At 38.4% G+C, this 14118-nt stretch overlaps 3 protein-coding genes across 4 annotated transcripts; 1 reads left to right on the top strand and 2 right to left on the bottom strand.

The window, feature by feature from the left end:
• Positions 1–667: 667 nt before the first annotated feature.
• Positions 668–3274, bottom strand: LOC143885578 (uncharacterized). 2 transcript variants are annotated; one of them, XM_077389794.1, is made up of 4 exons: positions 3030–3274; positions 1868–2112; positions 866–1189; positions 668–832 (listed from the first exon to the last, which is right to left on the bottom strand). In XM_077389794.1, exons 1-3 carry the CDS (start codon positions 3189–3191, stop codon positions 1000–1002), a joined length of 597 nt encoding a protein of 198 aa, XP_077245909.1. In that variant the 5' UTR covers positions 3192–3274; the 3' UTR covers positions 668–832; positions 866–999. The 2 variants fall into 2 exon arrangements, with proteins under 2 accessions (XP_077245909.1, XP_077245912.1); XM_077389797.1 differs by having other exon boundaries at positions 668–968; positions 1082–1189.
• Positions 3275–5444: 2170 nt separating this feature from the next.
• On the bottom strand, positions 5445–9015 carry EMB1687 (ribonuclease P family protein / Rpp14 family protein). The gene is made up of 4 exons (XM_077389792.1): positions 8861–9015; positions 6929–7110; positions 6640–6777; positions 5445–5845 (listed from the first exon to the last, which is right to left on the bottom strand). The coding sequence occupies exons 2-4, from the start codon at positions 7104–7106 to the stop codon at positions 5697–5699; spliced, it is 465 nt and encodes a 154-aa protein (XP_077245907.1). The 5' UTR covers positions 7107–7110; positions 8861–9015; the 3' UTR covers positions 5445–5696.
• A 1502-nt stretch (positions 9016–10517) lies between these two features.
• On the top strand, positions 10518–13117 carry LOC143875814 (uncharacterized). The gene is made up of 2 exons (XM_077377412.1): positions 10518–10673; positions 12383–13117. Exon 2 carries the CDS (start codon positions 12443–12445, stop codon positions 12872–12874), a length of 432 nt encoding a protein of 143 aa, XP_077233527.1. The 5' UTR covers positions 10518–10673; positions 12383–12442; the 3' UTR covers positions 12875–13117.
• Positions 13118–14118: the final 1001 nt, after the last annotated feature.

The following is a 14118-nucleotide window of genomic DNA, read 5'->3' as shown; positions in this document are numbered from 1 at the left end:
TCTTATTGGTCAGTTTCATCATAGGGCATTTATGTCTCCTTGATCCATCAATTCTCATTAGGGTTCTTTCCAGAAATGCTATACTCTTGATTTTTGTAGTCCTTTTACACATGAGAGTCCATTTGTGATGGCCTAAGATGGATGGAGGTTACCTCATGATCTACACCAAGTCTTTGTGGGATACAAAAATTAAGTCACCTTTGACTGATAGTGGCTTCTTGTATTCTAGGGCATGTTTGGCAACCATGAAAAAATGTTACATGGAATATTAGTGGGGCAAGTTGTGAGATACGGGCAGAGAGGGTGGGAGTGAGGGGAGCATTAAAAGCCCTTTAAAAACAGGGAAAAAAAAAACTCAATTTAAAGTAGTGAATTGTTTTACACCTATTCATGTCAAAAGAAAGGGAGCTTAAGGCCATGTTTGGCAACCATGAATTTTTTTTCCATGATAAATTTGGTTTAAGTGGTAGTGAGAAAAGCATGAAAACAAAGGAAACAAAAATCTCCACTCAAAATTTGATTGATTTTTTCTTCTCACTCTCTACTCATTCCTACCCTCTCAAATCTCTCCTTTTCCTGCCTGCCCTACGACTTGAGAAACTAAATTTATCATGAAAAAAAAAATTCATGGTTGCCAAACGATGTAAAATGGGCAAAGAAATTTGTTTCACACACAAATTATATTGAAAGAAATGGAGCCTTATTGCCGAACACATACAATTACAAAATCAAATCATATAATATCCTTTTACTTGGTAACGATGCCCCAAACAATAGAAAACAAAATTAAAAATACCACAACAGTTTAGTAGACTAGACAGCCACAAACACCCTCAATTCAACTTGTGCTATAGAATTCATAGACCTCAATTCAACTTGGATTGAACTGAAGCCACTCACCAAAATCCTCCTCTACAATCCCTCTCCTTCGTCTTCATCTTCCCTCACCCTCCACTCAAAAGAGGAATCTAGAAAATATAGCAGAAAAACTAAAACAAATCAACAAAAGAACATTGGAATAGGCCCAAAGATCCACAAAAACAGTGGGAAAGAAAAGTAAAAGGCGCGTAAACCAAGCGACCAGAAATAGCTCCCTCTATTAACAGCCCTCCCCACATAATCTGCTGTGAGATATGGTGGTTTCTTCTTCAGTGGCACGTTGATCAGAATGCTTGCATGGTTGTAATACCTGTTAAGTACAAATTAAATGATTAAATAACACCAACTTTGATAGCTTAAGCTTTCGGAGTAATTAGTTGTTTCACATGTTATCATTGATAACATGTGAAACAACTCATTGATATTAAAAATTCACATGTACTTCCAACTCAAAAGAGGGGTCCACGAGTATGGCCAATCCAAAAAAGAGGGGCCACACGTGAAGGGGAGTGTTGAGGTATAAACTAAATGATTAAGGAATGTTGTTAGTGTCTTTCAAGTGGTGAGAGAGAGGTAGGACGAGTGTGAGGAGAGAGATTTGAGAGGGCACGAGTGAGATGAGGGTGAGAAGTGCCTGAAAATCAGGAAAAAGTAGATCTTATTTTGAGTAGAGTTTTTTGTTTCTTGATTTTGAGCCACTTCTCACCAATTGAAGAAACTAGTTTCTTGATTTTTATTTCCTGACTTTTAGACACTTCACCTACCCTCTCCCTCTCTCATAGGGGTGCAACTTTGGGTCAGGTCAGGTTGAGCTTTTGCTAAAAAAATGAGTAGGACTCAACCCAAACCTGGCCCGATTTTGAGGTAAAATCTCACCATTTGGAGAAACAAGTTTATCATTGAACAAAAAATCATGGTAGCAAACGTGTCGTAAATAACACAACTCTAACAACTTAAGCTTTTGGAGTAATTGGTTGTTTAACAATACCGAATCGACTGCACGTTCATTAGGAAGGCCATCAAGAAGCAGATTAAGATGAAGAAGTACTTAATGGAAAACCCTAGCTCGCTCGTGTCCCCCAACACAAATCCTTGCCCTCGCCAATCGCTACCGTTCGTCATTAGTGCGGCAACCAGGGAACTTAACATGATCGCCGTAGATGCCACTAGGGTTGATGCCATTATGTTGTTTCTCAGAGTTTGTACCGCCAAAATGCCATTCTTACCACTGTCCTGCAATTAAAACCCACCTTTTGGAAATTAGAAATCCTTTCTCTGAGTATGTCCCTAGATGGGCCCCACTTAGGGTGGAATTAATAAATTAGGAGTTTTTATATGATGCCCGACCGTCAAAATGTAAAGGGCAGAAGGAGACAAAACCTGCTACCTTGGTTTTTGAACCAAGGAAAAGTAAAAAAACAGTGCTTTCCCTTGGATTAAAAATCAAGGGAGAGAGGGTTTGTCTCTCTCCGCCCTTTATTTTGATGGTCCGGCATCACATAATTTCTCAATAAATTAGTGTAGATATTTGTAAAAGAGAATGGTGCTAAAATTAGTTTAGATATTTGTAGTTTGTGGAGTTTTTCTCTAGTTGGTCGAGAGACGGGTGTGGCCGTACAAACCCGTAGTTTTCAAATGGTCCCGTACCAATCTGATCTATAGAGGGACCCCCTCTATAGATCGGAGGGCTAGGATCATCCAATGAACTGATTTTGGGGGCACAACCTATTGACACTGGCCTATCAAATAGACGGTTTGGATCATCCTATGGTGCATTTAGCACTGTACATACATTTTTGAGAAATAAGGGTTTGTAAGGCCACACGCAATCTAATTTCTCAAAAGATCAATCACATTACGAACCGCTTTGAGCTCATAACAATATCGCTCAAAAGAAAATCTGATAAAAGAATGTGTGAAAATTCTGGGCTCTTAGTAATCTCAAACTTCTTTTTTTTTCTGATGGGTAGTAATCTCAAACTTTGTTTGTTGTGATGAATCTAAGCTAGAAATCAGTTTTGATCTAATGGTTTAGTTTTATTTTTTTCCAAAACATTTTCTTTATTTTTCTGTTCTTGAGACAAGAAAACTTATAAAATAAGTTTTTGCAATGTATGATGGAGATTAAGGATGCAAATGTTGTTGCTTACCTCCATCATGGATTGAACCCAAATCCCTCTATTGATAGCATTGATGCCTATCACAGTCTTTATTGGGTGCTTTAGGATGCGATAGAAGAGCCACACATGGTATGCTGCCATTAGACCAAGTCCTAAAGGAACCAAAACATAATCGAGTTCTACTTTCTTCATGATGTTTGAAGAAACAATGAACAATAGAGAATTGAATAAGAGAGGAGGAAGAAGATTTTGAAGTTGTGTGGTGAGAGAGCCATTTATGTAATTAACTTGGAGAAGGGTCGTTTCCAATTGTTTTTGAGATTTTAATGAGATCTTCGGTGTAGTTTTGGCCGTCCCATTAATGATGCTTATGACTTGTGGGGGTCCAATTCGATAGGTCCAAAAAATCCGAATGCTAGAGGTGGGATTTGGGCATAGGATCTGACCATGTCTTGTATGAATATCCTAAAGTCCGAAATCATTTTGGATTGTGACCCAGAAGTACCCACAAAAACCCATGGATAGTCCTAGATCCAAATTGAGGATGCTAATGCACTAAGTGGACTGTTGTACATGCACAAAGAAAAAATAGTGAGGCCCACATTATCTGGGTGATCCAAACCGTTTATTTCTTGGGCCATGACGCAGATAGGATGTGCCCAGAAAATTTTCTCCATAGGATGATCCGATCCTCCGATTTGTGGAGATTTAAAATGGACGGCATAGAATCGAAACCTCTACAGATCAAAGGGTTAGCATCATCCTAGGGATAAGATTTTCTGGGCACACCCTATCTACATCATGGCCCGACAAATAAATGGTTTGGATCACCCAAATAACGTGGGCCGTGCTGTTTTTGTTGGGCTGCGCGGTATAATCCATTCATATATCTATTTATGAAGAGTATTTTTATGAGGTTTAAAAACACTACGAGGAATGCTAAACTAAAGGGTGCCCTTGCAAAAATCAGGAGCAAGGGTTACCCCCATTAGATCCTTGTCATCAACGTGCCTTTAATATTCATTTTTATAAATACACTTTGGTGATGTGGATCCAGTGGGTTGTGGCTGGTTTTTGCAAGGACGCCCTTCAGTTTAGAATTCCTCAAACAACATTTCATTTTATTGCTTTTCGTTTTTGTTCTGATAACTACTATTTCTATAGTTTTTCCCTCTTACCTGACTCTAAGCCTTAGTGTACAACATAAGTAAGACCTAGGACACTTGGACAGTCTAATTCAAAATGGATCATGACCTAGATTCAAAAACTAAGATCCGAAAAACACTCCGAAAAGGATCGGATCGGATCGATAAAAGATCTGAATGGATCGTGACCAAGACATACGTCGATTCGATCCAAAGCGGATCCACTGACACCCCTAATGGAAGGCCTGGTGCTTTCCATGGATCGTCTTTTGCACGCTTTTCACCTAACCATTAAGAACAGGAATTAAGCTCTAATAGTGATTTCGCCCCACATTTATTGAAGCTTTTCACCAACTTAGGAAAGGCACAATGGAAAAGGAATGCTCTTGAAAGGCTTGGGTCTGTTGTGTCATAATGGTGAGCTCTTATTGTTAGTCCAACCTCTGGTTGATCTAGACTGCCACTTATTGCATACTCTTAGCATTAAGCATTGTGAGGAAAAGGTTTTAAGCTATAAAATGTTGGAATCTTTCCTTCTTTCACATGGTTTCGCGGGTATGATTTATGATTTGGTGTTATAAAAGTATGAAAACAATTGGGCTCATTAATTTATATGGTTGGCACGAGATGTATGTGGAATCAAGACTTTGATCTTGTAGAACATCTTATCGGTCCATTGTCACAAACATTCCATGTGGAAGATAAAGGCTAAAAAAAATTAATGATTTAGCTTTTTACTTGGTGTAGCCTTAAAAAAAAAGTTCGATGGATCAATTAGGATCATCCTCAAGGTGTTCTCAATGGCATTTGGCTAGGCTTGTGGTCACCCACGGATCCAATGACAAACGCAAGGACATGGTTTGTGCAATCAAGACTATCGGTGAGAATCGAATGCCCAGAAAACCTAAGAGTTCCTCCGCAAGGTTCGTACACAGAGGGTGAGTCAGGTCCTAAGATTAGGGTGAGTCAGCTTCTTAAAGGTTACCCTTGCTATAAATAAAAGAAGTGGCCCCCCTATAGGCATATCTAAGGCCAGTAGTAGGCATTCGAATTATCCTCCACTTGAATCACTCATTATATTCTTTTGAAGCTACTGATAGTACTAAGATTGGGCCTAATATTGGTGCGGCCAATGATCAGTTTGAAATGGGTAGGGAGCACAAAATGGGTTTTGTAAATAGGTCTCCTAAGGCTTCAAAATACAAACAAAACGAATTTGATGAGGGCCACAATAATATACATGAAACTTTCTCAGACACCAGATGAAACATACATTCAAACATGGTTTCATCCAAATATGTAGAAGGAAGAATGCATGTGAATCACTAGATTGGATTGCCCAACAAAAAATTCAACTAGAAAGGAATCAGAATCTATAAATTGTCTAGCAAAGGATGATTTTTTTTTTGGAACAAATTAACATGGCTTAAAAGAAGGTAGAGCAGAGGGATCACATGGAACAAGTAGTTCCGCTTCGCTTTGGCTTCCCTGCTTTCTCAAATTGCTCATCCATTATAAGGAATGCAAATTGTTGTATCTTTGAACCTTGGTTTCAATGCTCCAGAATTTTAATTTTCTCAAAACAATTCTGCACATGCTGAGTAGTATCCGGTGTAAGACGATCTCCCACCATGAGTTTGTACTGTTCAAACTTTGCTTCATCGCACTTCAAGGCGGCATTTTTACAGGCTTTGATGCTTCCTGACAAAAATAAACAAATCAACACAAGCTTCTTTCGGTGCTCCAAAAGCATACCCAAAAAAGATAAATTTGGTCTCAGTGGCAATGATGAAAGATGCAAGGTAATTGAATTTGACATCATTATTATGAGAAAGTACTTTCACATTGGCAATTTGGCATATGCCCGACTTCAGTAACAATTAACGCAATTAGACATGATTGTCTAGTGAAGCTTATTTAAAACGAAAAGTTCCATTACATAACACAATAAGATTCTGTTCATGTTTTAGAGTAGGTCAAAGATTGCCGACTTGCTACTAAATTGAACAATAGATTTAAGTAATTTTAAAAGATCAAGGGAGTAACACATCAGTGTCAACTCCAAAATTCAGAAAAAAACAGTAATGGGAAACTCTATACTAGCTTAAAAAATAATTAAATGCAGCCATAATACTCCCATGAACCAACATATATATATATATTTTATTAATAAAATTCAAAGCGCCCTATTTGGCAGATCCTCTCATAAAGAAAGAGATGGTGTTGGGTTAATTAGAAGTATGGCCACTTTGTCAGATGCTTAGGCACATATCCGGTCTAAATTCTCAGTAAACTGGTGAATTTTTAAATGAAAGGGTACTGCGGTTATGTTTAGACGTTCAAAGTAGATGACTCACCACTCAGGTCCAATATTTAAATGAAAGGGTACTGCGGTTATGTTTAGAAGTTCAAAGTAGATGACTCACCACTCAGGTCCAATATTTAAATGAAAGGGTACTGCGGTTATGTTTAGAAGTTCAAAGTAGATGACTCACCACTCAGGTCCAATAAATTGAATACTACTGGACAATGTCCAATACTCCTGACCATGGTGATTGCAGACCATACTTTTTGGTAATCCTCGCGTGAGGCTCTGATGACGCAAAGCTTTGTTATGGGATTCACGTACTTAACTGCACATGAATCAAGTTTCAGATTGCTAAAAAATTACAAATTGCTTGTCATCCCATCTGGAAATAGACAGGAATTTATATGGAAGAAAAACACATCTAGTATTGATCTTCTAAAACTAGAAATAATGGCAAGTTTGCAATGCCACAATACCTTGGAATGATCCAAGCGATGAAGCTAGACCACACTCCCCGAAGTTAATTAGAATACTGTCCTTGATTGCTTTAGACAAATTGAATTGGCTAATAATAATGGGATCATCCCTGCCGAGTTCTCTGTTGGCATCCAGAAAAACCTCCATTACCATGTACCTATTTTTAAACCCCACCATTCTCCTCTAGTTCACATAGAGTTCACAGGTTAGAATAAATCCAATCAGAATACGAAAGCCATTTAGCAATTAAATTGTGTACCATCTATAGAAGTAATATAACAAATGAAAGATTTCCTCCAGGGATCATTTCCGAGAAAACCTTAAATAAAAGTAGCAAACATAAATTAAGAACACTAGTGCAAAGAGGTTTATGAAGACAAACATTGTACTTGGATGCCATAAAGAGGCACAATTATGCTTTAATCAACCAAGGTGCTTTACTGATCGACTTTAACTATGTATCAATCTCCACCACAATTTTCTTTCTACTACCCATTAGGTTAGGTTGGACTGAATCCATAATTGCATGGGTGTGATTAAACGCACCTTCCAACTGAGATATAGGCTCAAGCCCAACTCCACCAAATGAGTCCCCAACACTGACACGATATGTCGGTGGGTGTCAGATAGGCTTGGAATGTACCATATGACTCCATATGCCGATGTTAAACACAACAATTTCATCACTTTTTCCTCGAAATGAAGGAGTAAAAAATGATTAAGGAGAACCAAGTATAATTCCTATCAGATGTTTAAAAACTCTGCAATGCTGATATGAGTCTAAAGATATTCACATTTGACGGAGTTAATTTCCCCCCCAAAGGGAAAATCTGCAAAGAATGCTGAATTTATTAAGAGACCTTAGCTTTTTGTGTGTAAATTTCATGGAAATAGAAGGTGTGGGAACCCATGCATTATGTGCAGTACTTGGCATATGTAACATGCATGATTTTCTCCAATTGCACTTTAAGTTCTAAACGCATAACTAATCATGGTATTCATGGCAATTAACAAGGAAGTAAAACTCATACTTAAGCAGTGCAGGACTGTAAAAACTTCTTTCTAATTCCTTGTCTTTTAGAAAAACATTCTAAAACACCCATAAAAGACCACATACCTACAACTATGCCCTTTCCCCTAAATCAGCTAGAAACACCAAAATCTTTGAATCTTATCTTCCTCTGATGTTTTTTCCTAGTGATTTTTCAAAGAAATTTTTTCCTCCTGATTTTAACACTAGAGCAGCAACTGGGCACCACTTAAATGTTACCATTAAAAAAAAAACCACTACAGCAGCAACCTCATAGGATCTCAAAGACTCACCTCAGCCCCATCTGTACCCCACAGATTCGCTTAACCGGGGTCCTACAAAAGAGGAAGACCTGAACATTGCTTATCTATATTTATTTTTCCAATCAATTGTGATTTCTGCTTGATTTCATTGCTGGAGATCTCTGATATTGCCAGACTAAGAACAGCACAAATTCATTGATTGTCAATTAATATTACATTTCCCATTTCCTTTATACTATTGCATTCAAGTATTTTGATCGAGAATTTATCACTGATAAATTTTCAGGCTTTTTGTCATCAAAGACGAACCAAAAATTTCTTTGAGGAAATCCATCAAACAGATGGTGTGCATCTTAAAAAAATCCACAACCCACACTGAATATGAGAGAAAACTCTTAACAAACAAGAAGCAACTAAAGATTATTTTGTAGCAATTCATGCTTGACAGAATTGAAGCAAGAAAGCATTAAGAAAAAGGAAAAGAAAAGATTCATGACTTGATTAGAAAGCAAAAAAAAAAAAGCAGAAACAATTGCAAAACCCTACAAACTCCTCGAAGTTGTAAAATTCTATAGTAAGTTGTAAAATTCTATAGTATGGAGATATAAAAAAAATCGAAGGGTAGAAAAAGAAAATACCAGAGCTTTCTTTATACTTGAGCTGATCTGTTTCAAAGAGATTTGAATGCAGTCGGTAGGTTTAGGATTTTTAAAAGGCAATGATTATATTCGACCCCTTTTGTTCGTCAGGGCACCCCCTTGTAGTGTAAAAAGAGGAATCATAAATACACTAGAGGGGGATGGCCCGGGGAATAAAAGGGACAAGTATATTACTTTCCCTTTTAAAAAGGGCTTTCGGAATTATCAAAAGACTACCTACAGTTTGGTTTTATACCTTAAAAGACCGCTGCTGCTCGAGAATTGACAAAACAATACCCTCAGTTTTAAACATATTTCTCTTTCTAATTTCAAATCAATCCCTTAGCAGGTTACAGAAACTCGGACACAACCGTTGTAATCTCCATCCCTTGTCGTGTGAGGAGAGAGACCCACATCGGATCATATCACAATATTTAGGCCTGACCATGAGCTCAATACGAACTCAATGGTGCAAAGGACAGTGGCATTAGGTCAACAAGAAAACGGCCCCATTAAGTGGGCCTTCTCAGGTCCAATTAGAGTTGAGGATTCAAATAAGGTAGAACTAAGGGCAATCCCTTCAGGATATAAGATTGATGGCGAGAAGAGAAATGGACAATCTCACAGTGAAAGGTGGTATCCTCAATATTGTTAGGTGGTTGGATGCTCGATCTCCCCTCTCCCCACCCCTGGAGATTATTAGGGTTCATTGACGAGATCATGGACCGTGTGGAGGGTCACTTGGTTTTGATATCATCAAGTCGGCACGTCGACGAATGGGAGAGGCGGATCATCTTACTCTTGCAAAGTAGCTAGCGCGACGTTAGAGATCTTGGCCTATCTTTCTCCTTGAGGGGATTTAGTATTTTATTGAAGAATGCTAGATTCACATGCGCCCTTGCAAAATAAGGGGCAAAGGGCGCCCCCATTGTTCAAAAACCATCAAAGAGAGTTATGGTGCCCTCTTTAATGTTAATTGACCAATGGGGGCGCCCTTTGCCCCTTATTTTGCAAGGGCACCTGTGAATTTAGCATTCTTCAATATAACAGGGGACTTGCTAGGCAATTTCACGTAAAGCTACTTTGCATGAATATAATGTATAAGACAAAATGTGCCAAAAAGTCAACTTATGTGGATGTTCCCACATGCAAAAGCCAGCCGCGAAATGGCTTTCGGCAAAATTGACTAGCAACAATCATCTTTTTTAGCTCAAGAGTACAGTGGGCCCACATAAATGGATGATCTATACCATTCAGTTTTAGTCCCACCGTTGAAACTAGTCTTCCAAAATGTGGGCCCTTCATTTTGTGGCCCACATCTTTGGACGGCAAGACATAAAAAGCACGTGATAGCTAAGCGGGCCCCACCTCAGCCAAGTAAGAAGAGTAAAGACAAGTTCAAACATGAACTCGAGAAATACGTTGCTCTCGACACGTGCCAATCATTTATTGGCCACGTACACCAATACTGTCCAAACCGGTCTCATCGCTATCACTCGGAAAGTTTCAATCCGATAAATCGCATCTAATATCGCCACGTCATACGAATGCTACTCCGTTACACTCGTTCTATCAGAAGCAAACGCGAAATTTCACTCTCATTTCACCGCAATTTCACTTTCATTTCATCTGTCTTTTCGCGTGTCTATAAATACCCTTCTCCATCCTCGCCTTCAAATGCGTTTTTACAAGCACGCGGCGAGAGGTTGGAGGAGATCTGGGAGCGAGATTCGCGTGAAGATTTTTTGTCCTTTTCTATATTTTCTGTCTTAGCTTTTTTCAGATTTCAGGATTCGGACTGGTGTATAAGCATGTAAGTTTCATTTCTCTGCTTTTTTGTTTTGCTCTTCTCTGATTATTTTGTTAGGAATTTTAGGGGGTTTTTTTTTTAGGGTTTGGGACTCTGGTGTGAGTGATGAATATGTGTGTGAGTTTGTGTTTATTGAACTAGGTGTGAGATTTATTTGATTTTTGATGGGATAATTTTATGGATTTGTGGTCCTTGGATGGGAAAATGTGATAGTTTTAGGGTTTGATAATTGGACCCTGTTCCTTTGTAGGGATTTTGGTTTTGTTCGTTCTATCATCTTAAGCTATATTTAGAGATTGTTCTGCTATTGTCTGATTTCATGATCTCTCTCTCTCTCTCTCTCTCTCTCTCTCTCTCTCTCTCTCTCTCTCTCTCTCTCTCTCTCTCTCTCATCTCCCTTGTTCTTTAGGATTTTCATATGTTAGCTCTCTCTCTCTCTGATTATTCATCTCCCTTGTTCTTTAGGATTTTCATATGTTAGCTCTCTCCCTCTCTCTCTCTCTCTCTCTCTCTCTCTCTCTCTCTCTCTCTCTCTCTCCAGTTGTTAGGGTTTGATATGTTTAGATCTCTCTCTCTCCAGTTGTTACGGTTCGATATGGTTAGATCTCTCTCTTCTTGTTAGGATTTGATTATGGTTAGATCTCTCTCTCTCTCTCTCTCTCTCTCTCTCTCTCTAGATTTTGCAGCTATCAGGATTTTGATGTCTTTAGGATTTTGACATGTTCTATTTATGTCTCCTTTCCAGCTGTTAGGGTTTGATCTCTCTCTCTCTCTCTCTCTCCCTCTCTCTCTCTCTCTCTCTCTCTCTCTCTCTCTCTCTCACACACACACACACACACACACACACACACTTCATTTTGCAGTTATTAGGGTTTTGATGTCTTTAGCTTCTTTCTCAGCCTTGTTTTGCAGTTCGGGTTTTGAAAAGCGCAGTTTTTCAGATATTTTTCTTGTTTACTATTTTATGAGGAATGCTAAACTGAAGGGTGCCCTTTCCAAAAACCAGCCACAAGGTGTTTTTATTATAATTTTCAGTGCTATTGTAACTGCACTCCGGCGACGTGGATCGAACAGTGTGCCCCTGTACCACTGCTGCTTGTTTTTGCAAGGGTGTCCTTCAGTTTAGCATTCCTCTTTATATATTAATACCTTTTTATATTTTATACTGTTTGCAATTTGCAATTTAGGCCAACTGAGGAAGTTTCTTTAGATGTTCTAATTGTTGCTGGTTGGCATTGTTCATTAGTGGGATCTCTTGAGAAATTTTTGTGATTTGTAGGAAATTGGGGTTTTGAAATAGCAAAAATATATCTATTTTGCTGGGTCTTTATCTTGAGTAAGGTTGCAATGAAGGCGATGTGGTGTGGCCCTGTTGCAGAGTTTCCTTTGTATTTGCCTGATACTCTTTATATTTACCTGTGTTTGTGTTATAGTTGTCATTCATTAATTTCAATGTGATAAGGAAACAGATCTTAGGTTTTGTTTTTACTTTCAATCCTTGATGAATTACTTTATCAATGTGTTACTCATGGATTCCTGTGGTATCAACATGGATAATATCGAGTTATTCAAAGTGTAGCAGAAAATTCTTCGGTGCGTAGATGGTTTTCAATAGGCATATTTTTGCTCGTGGTAAAACACAAATTCCTCTATCTTGAAACAAATCTTTTGCCTTCATTTGACTTCTCCTATTACTTTTTTTTGGACTGCAGAACAGAGGCTTCGTGTCTTAACCGTGATAGAAACGTCAAAGTTGTTGACAGATACAAGCAATGGAGGTATATGGAAAACCTATGACTGCCGAGCCAACAAATGTTATTTTTTTGTCCACTATTCTCAACCGAGAAGGACCAATTCCGAGTCACAAATGTGACAAGAGATGCCAAAATGAACACGTGTGCGCGAACTTATATCGCTGCAAACTAACGGGAATCACACATATTTGTGATAAAAACTGTAACCAGAGAATTTTGTATGATAACCATAGCTCCCTTTGCAGAGTTAGTGGGCAGGTTTTCCCTCTTACCCCAGTAGAACAACAAGCAGTGAGAGGAATTCGGCGAAAGCTCGAAGGGGAGAGCCCTGATGCCTGTGCTTTTAAGCGCAGACGAGATGCTCAGCTCCATCCTTCTCCTTTTGAGAGGTCTTTTTCTGCGGTCGCTCCAATCTGCGGCCAAGTTGGAGATGGCATGGATATGAGTTAGTGTTATAATCAGTTCCCTTTTCTTTTTTGTTGTACTTTTTTTCGTCCGGGGGACAAGGGATAACTTGGTATGGAGTCTTTAAAGGGAACTAAATATGGTCCACGTTGTAGGAACCTTTTTGAGACTTATATTCAGTACTATTGATATATGAATGTAGCTCTTGTAACTTGACTATTAATTAGAGACATCAACAGGTTCTAATCACCAATTTAGAAGAATCTTTCGTGGGATTGATTTCTCAGGGATATCCTCGCCTTTGTGAGACTTGGATTTGTTATTTCTAACCCCACTTATCTGACTTATATCATTTTGAAAGGGTCTTATTCTTGGGCCCTTTTGAGATATGATTCTAACCTTTTAGATAATTGAATTTTGTTGATAGAATTGTGAATGTGATTATTAACTGCAGTGCAATGTTTGTTATGTGTTTGCAGCTGCACCCATGAAATTATTATGGGTATTTATTTTATTTGTCCATTATCTTTATAACCAACTCATCTTAAAATTATAATTGTAATTTGTTATATATTTGCATCTTAAGTACATTGTATATTTAGTTGTTGTGGGTGTGTGATTAGCATCGATTGCAGGCTTTGCTGTTCAAAAGGAGACTTTTAAATCTAGGTAGTTCTAGTAGAAGCTGTTTTCTTTGATTTCTCTCTTCTTATTAGCTAGTTGCAGGTTGTTGACGAGAAGATTTTTCCTGGATTCTCATTCATCTTCCGGTTCTGTTGATATGAGTTCATGAAATTCGTATTATTTTGCAGGTGTTGAGGCGTGTGCAAGCCAATGATAGCTGAGTGGATGATTGTTGTTCATAATACTAAAGTGCTTTCTAACATGGGAAGCTTCTCATTTCACCTTCATCTGCATTTTGTAGGGATGAGAGTGTGATCTTTCAAGAACATGGTGCTTCCAATGGGGGCTAACTCTTCATGGGCGTGGAAACTCAGCTGTGGCCCCTCTAAATGTTCGCAACGAGTTCAGAAATGCTTTCCCTCCGCTGTTGGATCAAATATGAAGGATGAGATGATGAGTACATGTTTGTACATCCTTTCATCATATGGAGGTGTTATGGCAAAATGCATTGAAGGACAAGGATGAAACTATATGTGGTGCAAGGTCATTTCTTCAATGAAGCTTCCTTATCAGGATTCTGCCACAAAGGCTTTGTAATTTTGTGAATATCAACTGGCTTCAATCTGTTGATTGCTCTCACAAACTTCTCTTGTATAGATAGAAAA

This window comes from Tasmannia lanceolata, unplaced genomic scaffold, assembly GCF_043159265.1.
Source record: "Tasmannia lanceolata isolate RefF3 unplaced genomic scaffold, GAP_Taslan_0.1 ptg000002l, whole genome shotgun sequence".
Lineage (NCBI taxonomy): Eukaryota > Viridiplantae > Streptophyta > Magnoliopsida > Canellales > Winteraceae > Tasmannia > Tasmannia lanceolata.
This window is presented reverse-complemented; position numbering and strand designations above follow the sequence as displayed.